Here is a 24,863-nt window from a genome sequence, read left to right as displayed (position 1 = left end):
CATATAATCGTAATTTCCATAAGTTTTAACACAATTACATTACACAAAACAAATGGCAATGATGACGTTGATTATGATGAACATGACTTCATATATTTTTTTAACTGAATACTAAGCCTGAAAGAGCACCGCCAGCGATTTTTACTGTTCATAAAATACACAAGCTTAATAAATAGTTTAAAAATGTGTAATATGGGTATTTTCCTTGTTTTTTTTTGTTTGTTGTTGATAATGATGCAAAAATGTCCAAAATTTGATAATTCTGCGCGGGAAAAGTAGACGTGCGCTCTGCCGCGATTAGCAAGAGATCTTGAGGAAAGAAGGCGCGGCCTCTCGATCGCGGTAGGTAGTAAGAACATTCGAGAAATTTAACTTTGACGGTGGTGCAACGGTGTTGACGAATTCCCGTGACAAATTTATTTTATTCATTGTTATTATGTTGCTTATTATCAAATTACTTCATAATTTATTTCGTTATTCTAGATCATGTGTAGGTACTTTAGAAATATGAAAAAAACACGGAAACTAAGCAGTGAATTATTAGTAAATGAATAAGGAATTGGCGATGACGTTTGGTGCGTGTCTTTTGTAATAATTAATTAAATTTTTGTCGTGTACTATTTATAATACATGCAACTTTTGTAAAAACATGTGAGAAACGTCATGCAAAGTGTAATTAAAACGCAGCCGTGATATTTAATTTATTATTAGCATATATTCGCCATTATTGTATTTTCGTGGATTGGCCCAATCGCCACCCTGGCCTCGTATCATTGATGTGATTGAGTGATTCTCGAATCTACTCGTCCAGGATGGCTTACTTACTGGACTCTGCAGTAATGTACTATTATTGTCCGTTATGTGATTATTCATTATTTAATAATTGTTTAAGTATGTTTGAGCTCATAGAAAAGGTAAGGTACCATGCCACTATCCATAGGTAATCAGCGATTAAGACACTGATGGGTATCTAACTATTATGACCTATAAACTCGCACTCGTGTCTCAATGGCCCTTATTATGATGTACCATCAGCCAAATATGTGGTCTACCACCCTAAAGTTGATAATGTATGTATGTATGTATGTAAACTCTTTATTGTACAAAAAAAGAAACAAAACACAATTGACAAACTTTGAGATACTTGTACAAAGGCGGACTTAATCGTTTGTATGTCATAAAACAATAATGTAAACGTGTATCAACTTGAAAGTTCGACTTTATAGCGGCATATTCATTTGATAGGAACTTGTTTAAAAATTGATAGACCACTTATTTGGCTGATGGTACAGTTGCATAAAATAGGTACTATTTTTACAAAAGCCTTAATTAATACCTACTACACTTTGGAATCACAATCGTTTTCACCACTTTTTTTCAAACGGCATAAGACGAGGATGGATCATTGCGATCGCGAACGTCAGCGCGTCTGTGGTACCATCAATGCTACTATGGCCAAAAAACACCGTAGCACCATCAATGGTACTATCCGATGGTACCACGGTAAAGAAGGGCCGTTTGACACTGAGGTGATGTGGAACAAGCAATTCTATTCTATTGGTAAGTGGGGGTTTTCGGGGATGACAAATCGACCTAGCTTGGTCTTATCTCTGGGAAAACACTTAAATAAAGCATTGAACTGCTGCGGTTATAATTTTCCCGGTCCACTAGTAAGGTGATGGAGCTGTAGATTTTCTACGTCATTTGCAACCGATACTCGCGCTATTCACTACAGCTATCTTCGAACTTCAGACCCAAAGGCAATCGAGTTGAAAATTGTACAAATAGTTCGGATAGCTGTAGTTAATTACATTGTACTACGGTTATTGTGTTGGGTTTCTATTAAGATACCGCGTTCCAACAATGTGAAAATACCTTACTTATTGTTGGTTTCTATTTTGTGACCTTCTATATTTTGTACTACTACTATATTTACATTTTATCAAGTTCTAATACTTGTGTACGTTTATGTGGTCACTATATTATGCACTATGCCTGGATATATTATATATTAATAAGGCGTAAATAGTAAACAGATAAGCTACTGTACCAAAGCTATAGCTAGCTCATTAGTACCTTATATCGTTCAAAGGTTAGCTGGAAGAGATCCCTTTAAGGGATAAGTTCGCCTTTGTACATCTTATTATCTTGTTAATTTCATGTATTTTATGTACAATAAAGACTTTACTACACAATATAAAGAAACCAGAAGCTTCCAAAGATTTCTCAACATGGAATGTGGCCTCTAAAGATATAAATGTAATAACATTTCCCACAATATATATACGTACAAACTTTTATGTCTGTTTTCTTTAAGTTTGGCTTCTTATTGGTGAAAAATAAAGTGACAAAAATTTTACCTATAAACAGGTAAATAGCAAGGCGTTTAGGAATAAGAAATTAGCATAATGCAAAATAAAAGAGAAATTTTTGAAGAAGGATATGATGCACTGCACGACAAAACAATGGTTAAAATATTTCAAACTTTTATTTTATAAATCTTTACAAATTCAATCATCTTATTTATTTATATTATTGTATAGATACCACTACATACCCTACTTAATATTAAGTGCCCACGTTTAACACAGTGCCTTAGGTACGTCTTTAAATTCACGTATTATGTACGAAAATAATTGAATAAAAATATTAACTACATATTATCTTTTTTCTATAAAATTTATAATGTAATAATTTCTGTATTTTTTTTCCAGTTTAATAATCCTAAATTAAAATAATAATGGCATATAAAATAGGTGGATAATGTCGAAAGAAAGAGTTGTCTTGATGTTTTATGAAATCAATACCTGTCCAAAATTGCAGACTCATAGAAAGATATGATAGGCGCCAAAGGTGGTGTTATATTATAAGCAATATTTTTGATATTACTGGAGTAATTCATAAAATCCATCAACAAACAACCCTAAATAAAGGCACGCAACAATGGCAATAAAATGTGCTTTATAATCGAAAAAAATCAAACAAATCTAGCAAATACACTTACAACTATGCCCTATTGTAACGCATAACGCAAATTTAAGTATACTGCTGAATAACATATGACATATACCTTTAACTTTACTAAAAGGTAACTTATGATGTAAGGGAGCCATAATATCCGTTCTTCTGGTGATTCACTATTCGTATTGAAATAACAATAAAAACCAACCAACCACCACAACACAAGGCATCCTTTAATTACCAAATATTCTGAGTCGCTCCCCGACTTTTATATTATCATTGCTGTTGCAATGTTTCACTTAAACTCTCGAAAAAATTTAAAGTTACATTACGTCACTACTTTAAAAAAAACTCGTACCTCAAAACTCAAAATAGAGAATTTTTTCGAGTGAACTTTATGAACATTACGTTTAGGTTCAATTTTGTTGACATATTGATTTTAGATGCGAGATTTTTTTTAAAGTAACGATTAGTATCGTAGATGCCAACAGTTTGAAGTTACCTTATTCTTTCGACGGCTAACTTCATATGATCCGAAACCGATAGCGATCTAATATTTGTACGTAAATTCTCATACGCGTTTGGTTCCTAGACCAGGAGTTCCCAAACTGTTAGTAGCGCATAGGCATCTAGAATTACATATGTCTATTTTCTTTTACAAGGGCATTGCAAAAAAATATATAACCTGTAAAGAGACGCCGTATTGAAAAGACTGTGAGCCCTTGCCCTAGACACCTGTGAGCGGTGAATATGGGCCCCATACACAGTTTCGTAACATTTATTATGTTGTATCAAATTTTTATTCTTGTTTACATATTATACGTTCCATTAGCTTTCAAAGGTTGAATCTCCTTTTTAAATTAACGTAACAGGATATACATTCAATATAAAGAACGTATTGGACTAAAAACGGTGTACGGCTTAATAACCATTACAGATTAACGCTGGTTAGAATTACAGTAATTTTGTATTGCAGCATTTGCAGCTTGGAAGATATATATTCACCGATACGCTAATATTAAATTTATTCACAGTTGACGACTACGCATTCAGTCAACGATTGTGTGTTTATCTTGATAATCAATTGTGTGACGAGATGTATTCAAAACAAGAGTGGAACAGTCAAAGAAGTTGACTAACTATTGATCACTTCATTCAATACAGCAATACATTAAATCACTTTTAACACGTTGGCTGCCCATCATACTTCACCTAAAGTGTTGCTCCCACGCCCCATACAAATTTGGTGATTCCCCGGTGATGCTCACAGCATTTCCCTATTACTGAGGTTATAAAATTAAGCCCCCAAAACAATACCCTGAAAAATAAGTTTTTGATTCCACCAGTGATGCTCATAGCCTCACAGAGAAGATTACGTGATCCACCAATGATGATCATGGCAACCAACGTGTTAATTTTCGTTTATACTCTAAGTCGCGTCGCGACTAACTTCACGCTGGTTTTCTTAAATAATTATTTATCAAAACAGTTAATTATAATCAGCAGCCTATACTAATCATGAATTGCTCATGTTTAATTTTGGCATCCTTTGTGTTGTGTACATATTATGTTCTTTTTCTTTGACTGAAATATATACTGAGCGGCAAAAAATCTGGCCCTCAAATTCATACAGAATCGGTATTTTTTTATGAAGTGTGGGCCAAATTTGTGCCGCTGAGTATATTATTCTTTACATTTATTTGTTGATCTTATGTTGCCATGCTGAAAAAGTTACTCTCAACGAAATCATCTGTATCTATTTTGACTAATTATTGAAACATTTAAAGCAAACTGGTTTTTACTGGTTTTTTTGGTTTTTATCGGGTTAATGTACCTAATTTAGCTTTGGTGTTATTTTTAAATACCATTTGTGTAAATACGTAAGCCAAACATGGTGTTATAAAAATGTGATTCAGGACAAAAATAGAAATTTATTGCTGTTCATATTTGCTAGCTTCTATGTACAGGAAATAAAATAAATTCTGACAATTATCATTCAATAAGAAACCAGCAATGCCATTTTGGCCTGACTCATATATTACATTTTGACTAAATCAGACACATCCGTCAAGTATCTGAAATAGGTATTTACTAAAATTACAATAACGTGAGTTTCTACAAATTTATCAGTCCGTTCAACAGAAATTGTAATGCATGCAGGTACTTATAATCTTGTTAGACTTAATTAATTAAAGAAATGTATATACCTTAGCTTCAAGAATCAATGGACGGATCTTCAAGCTTTATAAACTCACATAATTGAATATTTTAGGCACTTATTTAACCTACCGTGTTAAGAATCCAATCGAAAGTATCGAAGTCATATTCAGTCAGGGGTCGTTTATCCGAACATAGCGCCGCAGTTCGTGCACCGTCGGTTTCTGAGAGCGAGACAGCAAAGTATTCCGATGGGAAAGAAGAAGATGGCGCACAGGATGCCGAGGCACGTGAAGTCTTCTTCGAGAATGCCGACTCGGCAGGCGGGACAAGCGTTGACGGCGATGATTTGGGGCGGTATGATGATGTTGGTGGTGGCTCCATAGTTGGGTAGATAGCCCGTGTTAGGGGGAGCGGCTGCGCCGGCGTACGGCGTGTACCCGGGAGGGGGGGGCGGGTACGGAGCTCCGGCTGGCTGCGCTTGCGGCGGTGGCCCTGGAAATTACCAACAATCCTAATTACAATTTGCTACATAGTTCCATTTTGATTAACAAAGGGGAAATCCGAGACGTTTTCCCAGACCCGTCTGTTGGTCGGCAAAGCCTTTTATAAACGTCATCATGATGTAAAAGTCCAATTAAACTATAATATTACACTCGTGGTTTACGTGGACGCCATTTTAAAATATTAAAGGTATGCTTGACATTACTTTGACAGTTTTAATAAATTTCATGATAGCTCATAAGTTGAAACTGTCCAGCTCTTTAGGATACAGGAGGACCAAAGACGTAGACGCACAAAAATAAATATGTATGTATGTATGCTTGAAAACCATAAACCTCCTTGTAAAAATATTTCTTTATAGTTAGAACATGGTAAAGTAACACCTGATTCAACAAATCCTTTTAATTAGGTGGTTAATAAAAACCTATTATTGATTATGACATGTACCTAATCATTTGTTAGAATTTTTTGTGTAACTGCAAAATATTTGTACGCCTAACGGCAAAACATAGAGTTCTATGAAATATTTAAATAAGATGTTTTTGTACCTATGTTTGACAAATAAATTTATCATTATCATTATCATTATCATTATCATTATCATTATCATTATCATTATCATTATCATTATCATTATCATCATTATCATTATCATTATCATTATCATTATCATTATCATTATCATTATCATTATCATTATCATTATCATTATCATTATCATATCAATCATTATCATTATGAGGCAGCATACTTATAGATAGCAAGTAGTAGTAAGTGGCTGTTGCAGTAGGTTACTTGTGCTGCTTTCATTTGAATATTTATGTTCCTCACGCTGATTACAATTTAATTAAAAATACCTGATCATTTAAAGATCAGCTAGCTGAACGTAAGAAAATGGTAAAACGAAGAATCACATTTCAATGATAGCTAAATTTAATTAACTATTAAATATTAACAATTTTAAAAATGACTAACAAATTGATTAAAAAAAATGTGATTATCATACATAGATAAAAAATGTAAGTGTTATGTTATGTAGGAATGTGATTCTCAAGGTGACTAAACAAAACAATTGCATTATAAAGTTCTGTTCCGTTGTTTCTGTCTGTAAATTGCGTGACAATACAATAATCTGATAGTGACATCCTGGTAGTCCGGCCAGGATCATCTCCATAGGACCAAACTCTGCAACGGTCAATGGCATTGATTTGAAATTTGGTATGCAAATGTAGTTTGGGTGACAATACAAGAACAGTCGGCAAAAAAAAGGTTGTATTAAAAATGACTGTTTTACCAAAAACTTATGTGCACTAGAACAGTGTAAAGGTCCTAAATTTGACCTTTTTTTACAAGCTTTTATTTAGTTTCACCTGTCCTGTTGTCTGTCTGTCCTGTAATCAAATCTTGCAAGTTAAATTCGACCAACTTCCAGTAGTTAGATTGACTTGAAATTTGGTATACTTATGTAAATTGCGTGACATCTAACCCAACACAACACCACACGGGTTGGACAATATGTATTAAACTTACAACATAAATTAAAAAAAAAACTAATATTGATTTGTTGATAACATTGATAAAAAGCGGTGCTCTCTTCCCTGATGATGATGATTAGTTGCATGCTAAATTTCGGGCCCTAATCATAATCATTGAATTGATTGATTGAGGTATTACTTAGTTCCATGTAAAATAACTACAAAATGTACAATGGGAATGCAAGGTAAAAATACTGTAGTTCATAATAAAATTATTTCTTCAATCTAGCAGATTCCTATTTGACAAAGTTTAGGGTTCCTGGCCAGTACTATTGTGAATTAATATCTATTTTGCACATATTTTATATTTAAACAAGGTTGTGCATTCAAAATTGAACTTTGCACTTAACAAAATGCAATGCAAATGTAAAGGAAAAAAACTTTTTGGTGCTTATTCCTATTAGAAACAAGTAAAATATTAACTTGAAGGTGACTATATACATAGAGCTAAGTTTTTATGAAAAGGATACTAAATAGGATGGAAAACACTTGTTATTTTATGTTAATTAGCACCGGGCTTGATAAGTGCAATCGATACGCTGACGAATGCAATGATAACAATTTAATATACGCAAACAAACAAGTTTTTTCTTAACAATCTCTAATTGGCTGGCACTAAGTAACTAAATAATTACTAAGGGGCATACCGCTGTCCCAACGGCAGCAAATAGAGTTTTATGGTGTATTTTATGCATTGACATGATTTCGATTGCGCAGTATGAGAACATAATAATGCCTATTGCTTATCTTAGGTGAATCATACATTCAACCAGAATGGTTTCATAAAAATGCTGTTTACCTGGTGCTGCAGAGTAATATGGAGGAGGTTGCTCAGTTACGGTCGGCTTATCCATTATAGCTAGTTTTAAAACTTATAACACTGCTATCAAACTTTGCCTTTATTTCTTAGTGAAACTACGACAGAAACAACTGTACGTACACTTCTAGTCTAAAGTCAGTTGTCAATGTCAAATCGACAAAAAAAATTGAAAATGTTGTAGTTCGAGTGTTGCCAACTTTTTTGTACACTGTAGCTGTTGTCACACTGGAGCTCGTGTGTAGTTCACAGCTCGGCTAACTACGAAACTCGAAGTTCGTGTCGTGCGGTCCCTCTGAAACTTATACTATTTAATACGAGAGCGAGAGGGACGGTACGCTACGAACTTCGAGTTTCGTAGTAGCCCTGCTGCTGCTGCTGGTCCCATCCATGGTCCCAACCAACCGTTCCGAGATATCGTGTCCGTGAGCACTGTATGTGTGCGTTGCTCGAGCGCACTTGTATGGAGATTGATTTTCTGGTGATGCCATCTGTTTGTTTTGTTCAATGACGGCTTTTCTTTTATCTCACACTTAAAGTACGTCGACAAGTGGTGAAACAGGCCCTAAATCTCCAACTCCTCGTTTAAATTAAATAATCATGCATTTCGCCAATAACGAAATCGTCGCAAGATATTTTCTGTGACAAATTTGTTTGTAATATAACAATGACATTAAAATTAAAATATTTTAGTTATTCATTTCTATTTCCATTCATCCCGTTTCATTCTCATCAATAAATCAAACAACTAAATATGAGTGCCACTACCGCGAAGGTTTTTTTTTGTGCACATTTGTGCATAAGCCATAGTTGACAACTTGTTGACATCACGTTGACAACCTTATTAGAGCGACCGCCGAGCGTAGGTATTAGGTATGAAAAGTGTGTGAAAAGTGAAGTACATAAGGTGCCATTGGTAGTAATGGTTGCTAACCTAAAGCTACCGGTTGCCATTAAGCAAAAAAGTTGATAGATGATACTAGCAATGATACTAGCAATTTGTTAAATTCGTAGTATCGTTCATCAAAGGATTAATTAATATAGATTGGTTTTTTTTTGGTCATTGTTCATCCACCATTACGTCTCATATTTCGTTTTCTAGTTTTTTTTTACCGTACAACGGCAAAACCTACTAGACCTAAGTCCCAAACAGTGGATTTTCGTGGGATTTTCTTGCCAGATTCTTGTTTTTTTTTTTTTTTAATAAGGAGTAGATTTTTGTGTTGAGAAGAAATTAAATTATTACAGCTGAAATAAATTAAATAAAAATATTTTTATTTTGACTTAAAAAAAGGTTCTTACTTGCATTCAATGAAATTTCCACATTAATTTTAGGGTTAAAGCGCAATTAAAGTAACGCATAAAAATTGGGGAAACTATACTTAAGTGATTTTGTTTTTGTTAAAATTTTGTGTTTTGGAAATTTTATTTCAATATTAGAGGTAAATGTAAAATTTGAATCTCATCTACCTTCAGTGAAATTGAGTAGAAAAGCTGAAAAGTGAATACAACTGGACACGAAGTTAATCATTTGTGTACAAAAAACTAAATATATTGAAGAAGTTTTGTTAACGTTTTTGCGACAATAGTTCACTACCTATGTACTCCATATATTTTAACATTTGAAACTTAACGGTAAAATTTGCACACTTTTTTAAATGAAACAACGGAACTATTTAAAATTGTGTGAACTTCTATAATAAAAATATAATAAATAACGCTAATAAATGTACATGTAGAATTCTGTACGAAATATCAAGAAACGTGTGTTACAATTTGACCGTAATTCAAACCTTAAATTAAACGGAGTATAGAGTACTAGAATGTCTCCAGTATAGTGATTATATTCTTTTTGGCTTGTTCATAACAGCTGGCAAAATTACTCGCACTCTCACATCAATTCGTCAAAATACTTAAGGCAAGTACTTACTCAGTAAAACGCGTGGTCCCATTTTGAACTATGTTACAATCAGAAACTGAATTGCCACTTTAAAGTATAACATTTCTTTCACACATTCTGCGACGACACTTTTTGTAAACATCTTTAGCTTTACTGATTTTATCAGTTTTGGCGATTTTAAAAAGGTAAACAAATTCGTGAGGTGTTGCTAGCTTTATAGAACAAAGTTATAAAAAAATACACTGCAACAATGAGTAAAATGAGGGGACGGTAGGCTTAGCCAAAGAGAATATAACCACTACGTTGTAGGCACAAGGAATGTAAAAAAATTGTTCCGTCTGATGCACACAATATAGGTACAGGTACAGCCATTTGCCACTACTAAGGTTTTCTGCAATTATATAAGTACCTATAGGGTCGGGTCGGGAACAGTGACTAGGACGTAAATGTTGTGCATACTTTAGTTATTTAATTTATACCCTGCATTCTCAGTTTTTCGATCAATATAATAATAAAGTAGTCAGACAATGTTTTTTTTTTAAAAGGAAGGGTATTGAGCCACTGTGTACCGGTACTGGGGTACGGTGACTTGACCCGTGGTACACAGAGAGACTCTAACAGTACACAGTGGCTCGACTATGTAATATTTAATTAAAACTATAATTTATATTCAGCGCGAGTCGGTGTACCCGACCGAGTCACCGTTCCCGACCCGACCCTAAGAACTAGGTTTTTCTGTGTTTTATTTCATTTTACTTTACGCCTCTAGCCTCTAGGTGTTCTCAGTCGGAGATAAAGGGTGGGGGGACGATGCCTTTTTAAAACACGTTGAAAAAAAACTTTTTTGTTATTTAGGAAAACATTGTGAGGAAACACAAGGTTGTGAAGTGATACTTTCGCAACCGAAAGCCTTTTCATATCTTTTATCTATTTATTTTACCCTCAGTTGGCACCATATTCGAAATTCTTTTATTTACGTTATCTATGTGGTACAGAACCCTATTGTAAGAAGCTAACCGGAAGTTTTACTTACAAATAAAAAAAAAACGCGTACAACTTTTGAACTTTCAATATATTCATTATAATTCGCAAAACAATAACTATTAACGTCAATAACTAGATAAATTACAACTACTTGTTCATTAAAATTATTTACAAGAAACATATCTCGTGTACTTAAATAAATGAAATTACTGGCAATTTCCATGTGCTAGGTTGGCATAACTTACAGTACTATTATGCGGAAAATCAATGTAACTATATTTATAGTTTGTCACATTATATTTGTGACAGTTGTGATGTACTAAATTAACATAATATATTATTATTATGTAGTTGGAAGGTACATACAAAGTCATGGTGAGCCAAAATATACAAGATAATAATTAACAATGCATTCGTGTCAAATTATTTACACACAACAAAATATTTTTACTGGAACTACCGCTCCTGGGTTCGACGATACCCACGTGTACACTTTAAATGTCAACCATACCATTCTAACCTACTCTCCACATTTTCGTTCTTATTTTTGACCGGCCCTAAACGATCGTTTATTGCACAATATTACGAGTAACGTAATGTTGACTATTTAAGGTTATTATTGATAAAGTTGCACAAATTTGTGCAATGAATTTGTTTTATTGCACTTTTTTTCATTGCACTGTAAGAATATTGTGCAAAGTTACTGTAAGGGCCTGTTTCACCACTTGCCGACTAACTTTAAGTGACGGATATCAATGATGCCGTCTCTGTTTGTTTTGTCCTAATAAACAAAGACCGCATTATTTTTATCTGACACTTAAAGTTAGTCGACAAGTGGTGAAACAGGCCCCAAGTCTAGAGCCAGCCTCGTACTTAATGGCAAAGGTAAAGGGATTACAGGTCATACAGATCATAGTCCTGACTTTTCCTCGGTTTTTTTTGAGCTTTTTAAATAGAAAAAAAAATGTAATGATATTTCATAGCTGCTGTGACTATATCAATTTTTCTTGTTTCGTTTAATTATTAAAAGAAACAGGAATATATGTATTTAAATGCATACCCTAAATTTCAGAATTCTATATCACACATGTTACAAAAAAGTGCTACAATTTGACATTAGTGAAGTTTCACATATACTACTAAAATACATCAGTTTTATGTCAAGTTGTTGCAATTTTTTTTTTAACATTCTTTTCTGCAAAAACAACATCCACTGGACAGTTTATTCGACGATTAAAGTATGTCATAGGTACAATATTTTTTATTATGTACTAATAGTTCATTTATCACAATAACATTTATGTAAGTAGGTGCATATTAAGGTTGGAACTTTCTTTTAGTACGAATTGTCAAAAATAAATATCCACAAAGTCATAGCAAATTTCTAATATGGTACAGAACTCAGTTTTTAAGTAATGCATGATCAAAACCGGATGACCGTAAAAGTAATAAAAATTTGGAATTTAAATAAAAAATACAAAAAGATTAAAAAAAAATCTTCATAATCATAACACAATAAATGAACGTTATCATGTCCGATCACCCAAAATATGGATAGACCTCACCAAATCATCTTTGAAGATTTCTTTAACGAAATGCAACAATGCGGAATTCAGAGAGAAATTCTCGCAAAGGCCGGTTACCCACCTATCAGACATTTCACGACCACATAACCACTCTGCCAAGAGTGTTCGACTAAGAACATAAATTGTAACATACTCGTATAATGCGAAAGTTTTTTTGTTAATTTTGACACTGGCTTGAAACAACTGTAGCAAATTTTTTTATTACTTATTTTTTCACTTCTCATGCTCATAAAATGTTACTTTAGTCTCTGCATATCGGGACAAACTCCTTTTTATTATCTAGGGATTAAAGTTTTTTTTTTTATTAACGTTGGAAACCCCTAAACAGCCAACACGGTGTTTGTAAATGGAGGACTTTTAGGGCGTGGAATAACCTCAAAATGACAACTGTGCAAAAATATAAAAAAAAACACGATTTAATTTCGTGAAACACAATTAATGATTACGAATATGAATCTATTAAATTATATTAAGGATTATTTAATTTTATTATGCATAGTCCAATTAGTTTTAAAATAGTTTTCAATTTTGAAACTGTTGGCTAAATATGCAAGCATTTAAAGCGTCACTTCATAAACAATAAAAGAAAAGAAAAAACCGCGCGATTTTAAACAGATAGCCTGTACATTAGTCGAGCGTACGTTTTTAAAAAGTATATTGTAATTTTGAACAGAACATTGTATTTTTTCCTCGCATTCAAAGTGAAAAGTAGAGTGTTTAACGCGAGACTAAACAACCATAACAATAGTCTCGAATGATAAAAGAAGTACCTCGCCCGGGTTTTAAAACGAGACGTTATAGATATGAAAGCTTTTCCATCAGACATAAAACCCAACTGGGAAGATTTCTCTTATGGTATACAAGGGAGTTGTAAAACACATTCGATCAGGCCTAAAAGGGCTAACGCCATCTTATATCAACTAGATCTTTCCTTCAAACTTTATAAAGTGGTGTATGCGATTGCGATATTCCGCACGTCTGACGATGGGCTTTCAGGGCCAGCATATCAGCAATCTCCAGTGTAGAGATGGGAAAATTTTGTCAAATGACAGATTTCGCTTACAAAACTGTTATTTGATTGCGATCGCGAGCATCAGAAACGTTAGGCAATACGGCCTCTGAGGGCTTATTGTGTAACGCACTTAGAATCAATCGTTTTCAGCCACAGACCTTATATCGAGATAGACCGTAAGAGTTTACCTACCTTGCGTGTAAAAAGTTTGATCCATGGTCAAAGTTTTGTCCGACCTAAATGCGCGATACGCTTTGAAAACGCGGCACGCCTTTGAATCGGTTCCGCGCACCTTTGAATCGGTACCGTGCGGTCTTGATTTCCCATCACTAAATCTCACTCGTGAGATCATCGTGGGTACGAAAAATTTGACACGCTAGGTTCTCATACAGTTTGAAGCGTTCTATTCGTCTATCTCGATATAAGGTCTGTGTTTTCTGTACTTCTTTCTGTCACACGGTGTACGATGAGGGCAGAATGAGATGGTGATTGCGATCGTGAGCACCCGCGTGTCAGACAGAAGTATTTCTGGCACTGTAATAACGTTGTGAAGGCTTAGAATCGTACAGGAGTCCAACATCCGCTTTGTTCGTCGCGCCGGTAGTAGTGCGGTCGGTTCTCGGGGAACACCGTTACCGCTGGGAACGGGTGTTGCTGGATAAACTTTAGCGTAGAACGGATCTGGAAAAAGACGAATTTAGTTTCAAAATTCAAATGATTTATTCTGTAAATAGGCCGCAATGGGCACTTTGACAGGTATTTTTTTTAAACTACCAGCGCTTTTGGAAATACCATCATTGCCAAAAAGAATGCGCCGCAAGAAACTTGTCAGAAAGTACTTTTTTCATACTAAATAATTACAAATAAAAACTACAGTATAATATTAAAGAAAAAAATGTCATGAAAAAAAAACATAATACAGGGATTATCGTTCGGCAAACTTATTTGTTTAATAACTAGCTAGTTGCTTCAATTGCTTACGACTACCTACGTCTGAGAAGATTTTTTTTAGCGCTATCTCGTGCGAACTGTTAGTAGTCGATACAACTCGCTTTAAAGCTGGTGCAGTTAATTAATTAAGTCTACCCGCTATTTGCTAAAGCTGTACTGAGTGCGAGGAGGGGGGAGGACTGTAAATCAGCGCTGCGCAATGCAGGCTTACGCTTGCACTCGCAGCAAATGCTGCGTCCGCTCCTTTTGCCACAAAAAAAATTGTTTACTGATTTTCATTTTTTTATTTTGTGGCAATAAATGATTAATTTCTTTCTTTCTTTCTTTCAATTTCAGACTATACTTACATGATGCACAAAGTGCGGCGGTTCGACCGCCGGCGTGGTGCTGAGATGCTGCAGTATGAAGTCATCAGACTGCTCCAGCCAGAGATCTACGCCTCGCAATGGGTCGTAGTTAAAAGGACCGATACGCAGCATTCCTACTGTGTTATCGTAGATATCTAGGACCTGGAAATACAGAGTTGTCTTTAGGCTCGAAGGACCGTTGGGGACGAAAGGTTCTCGAGAGGCGATCAAGAACGGGAAGGTATTCAGCGTTGAAAGGCCGCCACTAAAGTGGACCGACAACATCGCGATAGTTGCGGATAACAGGGAGGCTTTTTTTCGACAGTGGATGATTTCTGGCTTTTACATTTATTATCAACAATACTTTATCGTATTCGCTACCATCTTTCAGCCCTAAGATTTATTCAATACCTTCAAATGACAAATAAAATGACAGTAACACGGCTGAAATAACCAAACCACATAGTAAAGGTCTGATTGCTCTCATCGATGTTTTACTGACACACCAGGGGCAGTTATGATATGAACTGACACTTCGGGTTATTAAACGGGCCCTAGTCAAATACGCGGTCTCTAGTGGTAGTCCAGGCATCCCTAAGAGGCAGCTTAGGACCTTGCCCTGAACGTAGTAGTCTGATGTTTCCAACTAGACAAAAAAATATACTGACCTGAGAACGACAACCTACAAGTAAGTAGTTCTTCTAAGTTTTATACAGAAACAAAAACTGAGTTCGGGGCCCCAGTAAAAATCTGTCAGTTATCCTAAACCTATTCGATCTCATGTCTTCAATCAGACAAAAAAAACTCTGAGGGACTATTACCTATATAGTAGTATTATTTTACATAGAAACTAACGCTTGCCTGTGAAGAGTTCGGGCCTCCAGTGATAGTCCGGGCGCCCCTCAGAGGCAGCTCGGGCCCCTTGTCAGGGAAGGTCGCCGGGAACAGGTCCCCGGCGCGGATGTCGACGCCGACGCCGGTGACGAGCGGAGCCGCCGAGCCGCCGTTGAGCGCCGTGTTGAGCTCGCAGCAGCATGCCAGGGTCAGGTCGATTTCCACTGATAGCCGGTGAAATGATACTGGAAGAAGATAATGCTGGGTACTGTAAGGTAAGTGAAGGGATAATCATCAACTGTACTGTACGTAATGCCGGATGGGCAGCGTCGTCTGGGCAACCGTGCATCCAAAACTGCACTCGCCAACCTGCTTACCAAGCGTGGCGAGCATTGGAATGGAAACCTCCTGCCCTCATGAAAAACTAGGAGTACATGGGGGAGGCCTATGTTCAACAGTGGACGTCCTACGGCTGATATGATGCAGACGAACTGTACGTTGTAAAGTAACTGATATAGTTCAAAGAATTTGCAACTTGAAATGGCAATGTGTGGGCCACGTTGCTCGAAGAACAGATAACCATTGGTGGAGAAAGGTTCTCGAGTGGCGCCACGCACCGAACTGGACGGCGAGGCGTTGGTAGGCCTCCTGTTAGGTGGACTGATGATATCAAGAGAGTAGCGAGTAACCGGTGGATGTAAGTGTTGAGATATCATTTATTGTGGCGTTTTCTAAGGGATAATCCTTTGTTTAACTGTGAACATCTTCCGGTTGATGATGATGATATATGAGTACGAACAATTGATTATTAGTTCTTTCACCAGAGAATATGGAGCAAGAACTAAAGGTGCTACTGCGAAAAGAACAAAGGCGAAAAAATAAACGCAGTCTTTCCTTCAAGTCTTCTGAAGGAACCAGTTCGAAAAAAAACACCGCAATAGTTCCGTCGAAGGAACAGCCAAAGGAACTACCACGAATAATCCAAATGACCCAATCTTAGTACTTGATTTCATTATAAAATCGCATTTAGAACTTTGTCTATCTATTCAAACAGAGATAAAATACCTATATACTTGTATACTTATGTGTTTCATTTTAGTTGCCAAGAATGTTAAATCTATCAGCACCTAATGGACCGAAACTACACTACATCAATAAATACTTTGTCTTGCAAATTAGTGACGGCGATGGCAAAAAAATATGTTGTAATTTGTTCATAGACTTATTCTTAAGTTCAGGGATTTCTATTCCATAGTTTCTTTACAATTAAGTAGGTAGTCATATTTTTCATCCTTGACAATTTAAAAATGTTTAAAAAACAAGGTTTCTCAAAGGTTCTTCGTTTCGTTTTCATTCGTTTCTTAGTTCATCAGAGTCTACTACCTAATTAAAATCTTGCTGCCACATGCTACTTTTTAAAACATACAGCGTGGCAGCGTGCCTGCAATTATGAAAGAAAGAAAGAAAGAAAGGTTTATTTTGGCTCCATAAGTACCACCTAAAACTAAGACTAGAACTAGCACTAAAACTATGTTACTTGGTGACACGGCAGGATACCAAAAAGGGTCTCCACTCAGCATGTGTTGCCGCACATTATGTGCAGTAACGCTGGTTTTCTGTGGAGCCCAAATGATTATGGAGAAAATAAACATTTACATTTTTCTTTTCATCATTTTTACATAACTTAACTACTTAATATATTTATATTAATGGTTTCCTTTGGTACCTAATCGGCGCATGAGGGCTTCCGCTTACCAAGCTTCTTTAGATGGCAAGTCAATATTGAATAATTAATTAAATATAATTCAGGATAAGGAAACTAATGGCACAGGCGCCAGCACCAATATCTGACACAACAAGCGTGCAAAAAGTACGAGTCAGCAAAAGAGCTTGTAGGTATACAAAATGTTTTTTCCTTTTCAAAATCAATGGGCGCAAAAAAATAGGACTAAGGTTTAATCATTCCTAGAAATACTACATCGCATCACCCATACCCCGGCATGCCATATCTCAACGACGTAAATAATGAAACACCTATCTCAATCTTCTTAGTGCAAGAACAATTAGCCTATTCGACCGTACATAAATACAGCTATAAAATGTAGGTAGTTTTTCTGCAGCTCAACAATTAGAATCACTCTCCGCCTACGTACATATTTCGCGGCGCTGGCACTCTGACAAACAAACAAATGTGACCTTTGCGATAAATAAATGCTTCATTTTTAAATCAATACACAAGCGGAAACTACTAACTAACAAAACCTATAAGTATTGTAATTTCGTGCAATAAACGATGCAATAAATGTAAACAATGAAACGTCACTTTGACAGTGGCAGTTGTAAATTGCAAACACGAAATGTATAGGTAAGTATGTCCCAATAGATACAGGATACAGACTTTGTTACTCTTCGAAGCAAACGGCTAACGAATGACTCTTATGTGACACTTTTATGAGTTAACTCATAAAAATAATCGACAAGTTTTAAGTCAACTAATTAAAAATAATATTAGGTACTGAAACTAACCGAAGTATGGCCGTAAATAATATAGTAGTCAATATTGCGGTGAGTTAACTGCCCAATTATTAATTTTACTGCGCAAATTATTTCCACAGAGTCCACTCAAGGTAAATGCTATAAAACGAATAGATAGATGATCACATTTATGTGCGAAGTTGAGCGCAAAAGCGTGCGTAAGAAGCTTACACAGGATATTACCTAAAGTATGCGATGAATTTATATTAGGGAATCATTTAGGTAGATATATAATTCAAAAAGCCGGCCAAAGTTCCGTTCCGTACAAAATTCTAGATATCTATGAACGTGTGTTCCTGAAAAATTCCGTTTTTCCTTTTGAGGTACGAAAACCTAAATATACATAGGTACTCGTATATGCACCCCCACCGCAGCAGACGACGTTTCGCACCTCTCCCTCGGTCGTATTAAGGAGACAACCGCGAAATATCTAGCTGACACGGTGCATTAACTCTATCTTTGAATTGTAGGCAAATATATTATCCCTGTGGCCAGGCAAGCTCGCTTGAAAGCTTGAAAGCATCAAGATGGGTTTTTGCAGCGAGCGGAGAGCACCCCTTCCACTCGCATTTAGCTATTACCACAGCTACCAACGAAAAGTGTTTGTATATAATTACGGTATCGAATGAAACGGAGTCATTTCGAAACCCACTCCGGCCGCAGTGAAAACCCCGCTTAAGCTTGACTGGCACAATCACAGATGACAGCGAACAGCTGGTCAGAGCAATGACAAGGGTCAGTGAACCTGCTGACGAACTGAATCTCCAACCAACCTCTAGGATAACAAGTTGCGAGCCAGTATTGCTGTCCCATCTTTACCGTGCCTGATTCATCACAGTACCCGTCATCGTCATCATCATATCAGCCGTAGAATTTCCACTGTTGGACATAGGCCTCCCCCATAGACCTCCAGTTGCAGTTGGAAGCGGCTTGCATCCACCGTGAACCAGCGGCTTTATAATCAGGTCATCCGTCCGTTGGTGGACTTCCTATGCAAAGTGCGCGTACTCCAAGCGTAAACTGACCAAACGCGCTTCTACCCTTAAGCCTGGTAAGCTAAGCTGGCTAAGCGAGCCCCCTCGCGTGGCAGCCATTTTCGGTAAGATTTTGAGCCATGTGTCGAACAAAATCATGCATCATACTCTTGCCGCGCGAGGCGGCTCGCTTAGTGGAGACCCGGCTTTAGGGTTTAACTGCAGCTACTCACGCATGATATTAGCGAACAGCTCATCAGAGTAGCGGTGCGGGTCAGTGAAGCCGCCGACCAGCTGGAGCTCCAGTCTCCCCTCAGGGTAGCCGGTGGCTAGCTGCTGCACTCGCGCCACCATCGCTGAAGCAGCCTCCGCCGTGCCTGACCCGTCTAAATGCGCGAGCGCCACTGCGCCTGACCCTGGAAAGACGAAAATCAATTTCAAAGTATCTTTGTTAGGCTATAGGCAAAAAGCACTTACGAAAGTCGAAAAATCTGACACTGGTTCGGAAAAAAACCTAATTTTTTTTTAAAAACGAATCTTTGATGTTTCTTAATCCAAGAAGTATTTAAGACAGAAGATAGAAAAGCGACCTATATATCAGTTTTATTCGATGAATAATTGAGATTTAACGATCAAAAAATAAATACCCGTAAAAAACAATTGATACTCAATACCTCAAACTAAAACTCGCAAGCAAACATAAGAATGCAGCTCTGGAAGGAATACTTACCAGCGTTTGTAAGACGTTACACAGGTGTCAGATGTGTGCGACTCATATTTCTGCAGTTTGGCAATCGATTACATTAAATTTGTACGAAAAAATTAAAAAAGAGATAAAAACATTAAAAACATACGGGACGGCAATTATGCACACACTTCTGATACTGTGATATAAAGCTAGATTATATGCAAAATTTAGCTTACCTGAATGCCTCACAACGACTATAATACATGATGTGGCGTCATCTGAACCGATGATGGTAACGTTTTCTGAAAAAAGTGAAAAAATATTACAACTTGCGAGCGAAATAACTTCGATTTTATAAACAAATCTATCTAGCTATCGCCTTATTAGGTGGTCCCTCACTAAATCTCAGTCATTGTCTACGTGCTTCATATTTGGTGAAGCAATCTGTATGGATATAAAATGTCGCAACGCCACACACCGCATGGGTCCAACAACTTTGCAAGTCATCCTATACGAGCAGGTGCTACGAAGCGGGAGAAAGAAATGCCTAATCATTGATATCGTGGATAATAAAGCTAAATGGAAACTTTCTTGTTATAAATTTCGATAATTTTCTACTGAAAAAGTGAATAAAAAGCATAATCGTTGCCCCGTCTTGGCATTAAGTACGTACCTAAGTAAATTTATTGAGTATCTAATGAATGACTGAACATGAACTAGTGTTTTCAAACCTTCTCACATCTCGCCTAACATCGATCGGCTTGACGATTACTCGTAGTATATTAAGGGGTATAGGTATAAGAAATACGGCATAAGCGGCCGTTCTAGAAACACCGATTAAATTGGACTTCGAATTAGTTATTAACACGTTCTTCTTCTTCCGATGCCCTTTCCTATCGGAGTTCGGCGATCATTAGGGCTATCCTAACCTTAGAGACACACCTTAACACGTTCACAACAGCCCAATGCCCCATACATTGGACACGACGAACTATCTCAACGAGTCCGTGCCCCGCACATGGGTCATTATAGCCGACCAAGTACGCACTCCTATCAACTTTGCCTATCACTGGGCTACACTCACTGTCGTGCGGCACGGCGGCGGCCAGCTCTCGCTGCGCCACGTACAGCAGGCCGGCGGGGCCGACGACGCGCGCGGCCGCGCCCAGCAGCTGCGCCGCCGCGTCCCTGTAGCCGGGATGCGCGAGCAGCAGCGCTCGCACCGACGTCGGACACTCGTCCGCTAGGACCCCGTTCAGCACCACCACCATGCTGACACTGAGGACAACAAACAATTATTCATAAGCATTTCATCTATGGAACGAGGGTCAGGATTATTATTCGAGCAAGTCAACAGTCTCATTTTTGTGGACACTTTTCTGATACAGTTTTTTAGTTATCTGGTACAAAAACAGGAACTAGGTAAAACATAATGAATGACCCATCACCAACATAACAGAATTAGCTCGTTGAAGTGGCAATGGGCAGGCTATATAGCAGGATGGATGGTCGTTGGAGCCGAATAGTTCTCGAATGGAGACAGCGGATCGGCAAACGCAGCGTAGGACGTCCACCAACGAAATGGACAGATGACCTGGTTAAAGCCGCAGGTTCATGGTGAATGTAGGCCGCTTCCAACCGAAGCGACTGGAGGTCTATGGGAGAGGCCTGTCACAACAGTGGACGCAACTTGACCTACAGATTCATATTACGACGTAATGAGACCGTGGTTACATATTTTTGAGTGGTTCGAATAGATCCGTCTGTCCCACTAGTACCATTGAGTAGTCCTACGTACCTATGTATTTTTAACAGACTCCAAAAAAGGAGGAGGTTCTATGTTCCAATGTTTTTTTTTTATGTATGTTCACCGATTACTCAGTCAATTGTAGACCGATTTTCAAAATTCTTTTTTTATTCAAAAGGGTAGGTACTCTTCTGAGGTGGTCCGATTTTCACCAAGTCAAGATTTGACTATGGGATCCTAGGGAAATCGAGGGCAAACCTCAAATTTTATAGGTACACCTATGGTGATTTTGGCAGAAAGTATCATTTGGTAAACTGGACCTGATGAAGAAGACCGTAGACTCCAAAAAAATAAAATATATCGGAAAATGGAACCTACTACAAAACCCTTGAAAATATTTTTCAGGGACCTGCTAGCTCGAAGTCAGTGCACTGACTGAGTCGGTTTTACTTTTTTGTTGTTTGTAACAGCAATAGGTAGTCACGAGTAGGTAAACATCGCGTAAGCTTAAAACAATTATTTTCACAAAGAACCACAGATTAGTTCGAAACAGTCGGGCCAACTTCGACAAATAACACGTGAGTGACCCATATTATTTTATTTCAATAACAATTCTCACGTTTGTTTAAATGACAACAAAATCTAAAAGGTAGCTCGGAATAGCCGGAGATCCACGCATCAGACTTATGATTATGAGATATATGTGAAGTCGAATCTAATTGACAGTAAGGTAGATGACACCATTACACCAATAACTTTTCCTGAGCTGTCCAAACACGATACTGCCATCGATTTTGTATGACGCCGCTTATTTGGTAAATCGACTAACTGTTATTAATTTGATCCGAAGCAACTAAAAAACAAATTTGCAGCTAATTGCAAATTAATCTGATTTTTAGGCCTTATTTTATTATTACAGTCGCATCTAGGAATTATAGTTTTATGGTGACAACTATAGCGTATTTCTAACTGAACGCGACACCTAGCCCGCCGTTTAAAAGATGGGATTGTATACTCATTATTTATACCTTTTTTTTTACTAGCCTACAACAGTGTCCCACTGCTGGGCAAAGGCCTCTCCTCTTGATCTCCACACCTCCCGGTTCGGCGCAATGTCAGGCCAATCCCTTGCATACGCGTCTAAATCGTCCCGCCATCTCCTTTTCGGTCTGCCTCGCCGTCGACGGCCGTCCTCCGGTGCCCACCAAGTGACTGTGTGAGACCACCTCTGTGGGTGCATGCGACAGACGTGTCCAGCCCAGTCCCACTTCAGCTAAGCAGTCTCTTTCCCTACGTCGGCTATACGTGTTTTTGAGCGCAGCGTAGTGTTTCGGATTCTATCTGTCCTTTTTACACCTAGTATGCTGCGCTCCATCGCTCTCTGGCAAACCTTAAGCTTGGACTTCTGATTTTCGGTCAGAGACCAAGTTTGTGCACCACAGGTTAGGACGGGCAGGATACACATGTCGACGAGTTTTCGCTTAAGCGATATCGAAAGGTTTCCCTTCATAAGTTCTTTCATGGACGAGTACCTCTTCCATGCGTTTTCGACGCGCCTTTCAACTTCTTTGTCTTCTTGGTTGCTGAAAGAGACTACCTGGCCCAAATAAATATACTCGTCTACATATTGTACTTCCTGCCCATCTACCGAAACCCTATTTTTCGTGCTATTGGTCATGAGTTGGGTTTTTGATCTATCCATCGCTAGTCCAACCTTAAGGCTTGCCGTGCTGAGTTCTTGCAGCATCAATTCTAATTCCTGGGCTGTTTTGGAAAAAAGAACAATGTCGTCAGCGAACCGGAGATTGGTTAGTCTCCTGTTCCCAACCTTAATGCCCCTGTCTTGCCAAGAGACTGCCAAGCTTTTGAAAATTTCTTCTAGGGCACCGGTGAACAGCTTGGGAGACAACGGGTCGCCCTCTTTAACGCCTTTTTCTATCGGAAAGGATTGACCTGAGGATTAAAGCTTGATGTCCGCTGTGCTGCTGTTGTAAATGGCTTGTATGAGGTTTATATATATGGGCTCTATATCTTGGTTACGTAGAGATGTGACAATTGCAGAGTGTGTTAAGCTGTCAAATACTTTTGAGTAATCTACGAACGCAAGATACAGAGGGCCATTGAACTCATTCACCTTTTCCATTACTTGGTTTAGGGTACGAAGGTGGTCGGTGGTGGAAAACCCGGGACGGAAGCCAGCCTGTTCCACTGGCTGGTTCTTGTCTTGTGTATTTATACCTATGTAATGTATTTTTAAATATCAGTGCTACAATATGAATAAAGTGCTCATTTAAATATTGTTCAAAACCATGTACCCTACAATGTAAGTTATCTATATCTTATATGTATTCAGGAGCCTATAACATTAGTCATTTCGCACTACAAACTTCCTAAAGCAATTGAGCTAGCAGTCCTGATACACGTCGGTGATAGGTACGTGCTGTTTGCTCCACGGACTGTCCGGTTTGCACATAAACAGCGCGATAACCGTAATTCTATCGTTATTGCTACTTATTACTAAACAAGCTGATTTCGATATTGCCCCGCATTCTCCATAGATACGCGACTTTCTTGTACATAGGTACTGTCTTGTTTCTGCTTACTGTGTTGGTGTGCAATAAAGAGTTAGGTATTGTATTGTATTGTATGCGATAACCTCATTTCTATCGTTATTACAAAACAGAGCATATTTTTGATATTGGGTCGTATACTCCATAGATACGCTTATTGCAGTGCACGTATTAAACTTTAACGAAAATAATCTGGTTACATTAACCGTGCGGTAGCTTTGCTGTCTCATTCGTCCATAATCGTACTTTGAATAATCATGATTGCTAGAGTTCTGCGACATCACAAAAACACGATAATAATTAGTGCGAACTATTCCATTATTTTTGAACAACCAATTTCATGATACCATATACACTGAGAATGAAAGTTAGGTAGGTACTAGGTATGTTTACATTTGTAGGCAGGTTCATCAATATAATTGCGCATAATATCAATGCCTACTAGTAAATATTTAGGTAGGTATCTATATATTTTTCTATATGTTACTGTTATTTGATTGAAGTTTACCAGCGATGTGAAGTAATCGCATATAAAAAAAACATTATTCTCTAAATTTTTTAAAAACATGACACATCACAAGCACAAGTTATCGAAAAACTCGAAAGAATCGGAGTATCTTCAACCTTATAGTACTTTGATATTTACAGTCCAATGACTTTCTTAGGCGATAAACATTGAAGGCGAAGAAACATTGATTTGCTTGTTCGATTTCATATTGATTGACAGCTGCCGCTTCTACCTAAACAGCAAGTTTCACAAA

General features: G+C 37.4%; 2 protein-coding genes across 10 annotated transcripts in view; both read right to left on the bottom strand.

The window, feature by feature from the left end:
* Positions 1–2,469: 2,469 nt before the first annotated feature.
* On the bottom strand, positions 2,470–10,248 carry LOC141430531 (uncharacterized). 2 transcript variants are annotated; one of them, XM_074091277.1, is made up of 2 exons: positions 9,905–10,248; positions 2,470–5,613 (listed from the first exon to the last, which is right to left on the bottom strand). In XM_074091277.1, the coding sequence occupies exons 1-2, from the start codon at positions 9,924–9,926 to the stop codon at positions 5,303–5,305; spliced, it is 333 nt and encodes a 110-aa protein (XP_073947378.1). In that variant the 5' UTR covers positions 9,927–10,248; the 3' UTR covers positions 2,470–5,302. The 2 variants fall into 2 exon arrangements, with proteins under 2 accessions (XP_073947378.1, XP_073947377.1); XM_074091276.1 differs by lacking the exon at positions 9,905–10,248 and adding an exon at positions 7,957–8,129.
* A 2,806-nt stretch (positions 10,249–13,054) lies between these two features.
* Ntan1 (N-terminal amidohydrolase 1) overlaps positions 13,055–24,863 on the bottom strand; it is a 108,157-nt gene continuing 96,348 nt past the window's right edge. For 7 of the 8 annotated variants that reach the window (XM_074091271.1, XM_074091274.1, XM_074091272.1 and 4 more), the window contains 6 exons: positions 20,870–21,063; positions 20,022–20,087; positions 19,331–19,513; positions 15,610–15,833; positions 14,755–14,916; positions 13,055–14,137 (listed from right to left, as the gene is read on the bottom strand). In XM_074091271.1, coding sequence (XP_073947372.1) covers positions 14,012–14,137; positions 14,755–14,916; positions 15,610–15,833; positions 19,331–19,513; positions 20,022–20,087; positions 20,870–21,056 — 948 coding nt within the window. In that variant the 5' untranslated portion in view covers positions 21,057–21,063 and the 3' untranslated portion in view covers positions 13,055–14,011. The remainder of the gene's footprint in view (positions 14,138–14,754; positions 14,917–15,609; positions 15,834–19,330; positions 19,514–20,021; positions 20,088–20,869; positions 21,064–24,863) is intronic. The other variant, XM_074091269.1, reaches the window with a different exon arrangement.

Source organism: Choristoneura fumiferana, chromosome 8 (assembly GCF_025370935.1).
Source record: "Choristoneura fumiferana chromosome 8, NRCan_CFum_1, whole genome shotgun sequence".
NCBI classification, from domain to species: domain Eukaryota; kingdom Metazoa; phylum Arthropoda; class Insecta; order Lepidoptera; family Tortricidae; genus Choristoneura; species Choristoneura fumiferana.
The sequence above is the reverse complement of the archived record's forward strand: the minus strand, read 5'-3'. Positions and strand labels throughout refer to the sequence as shown.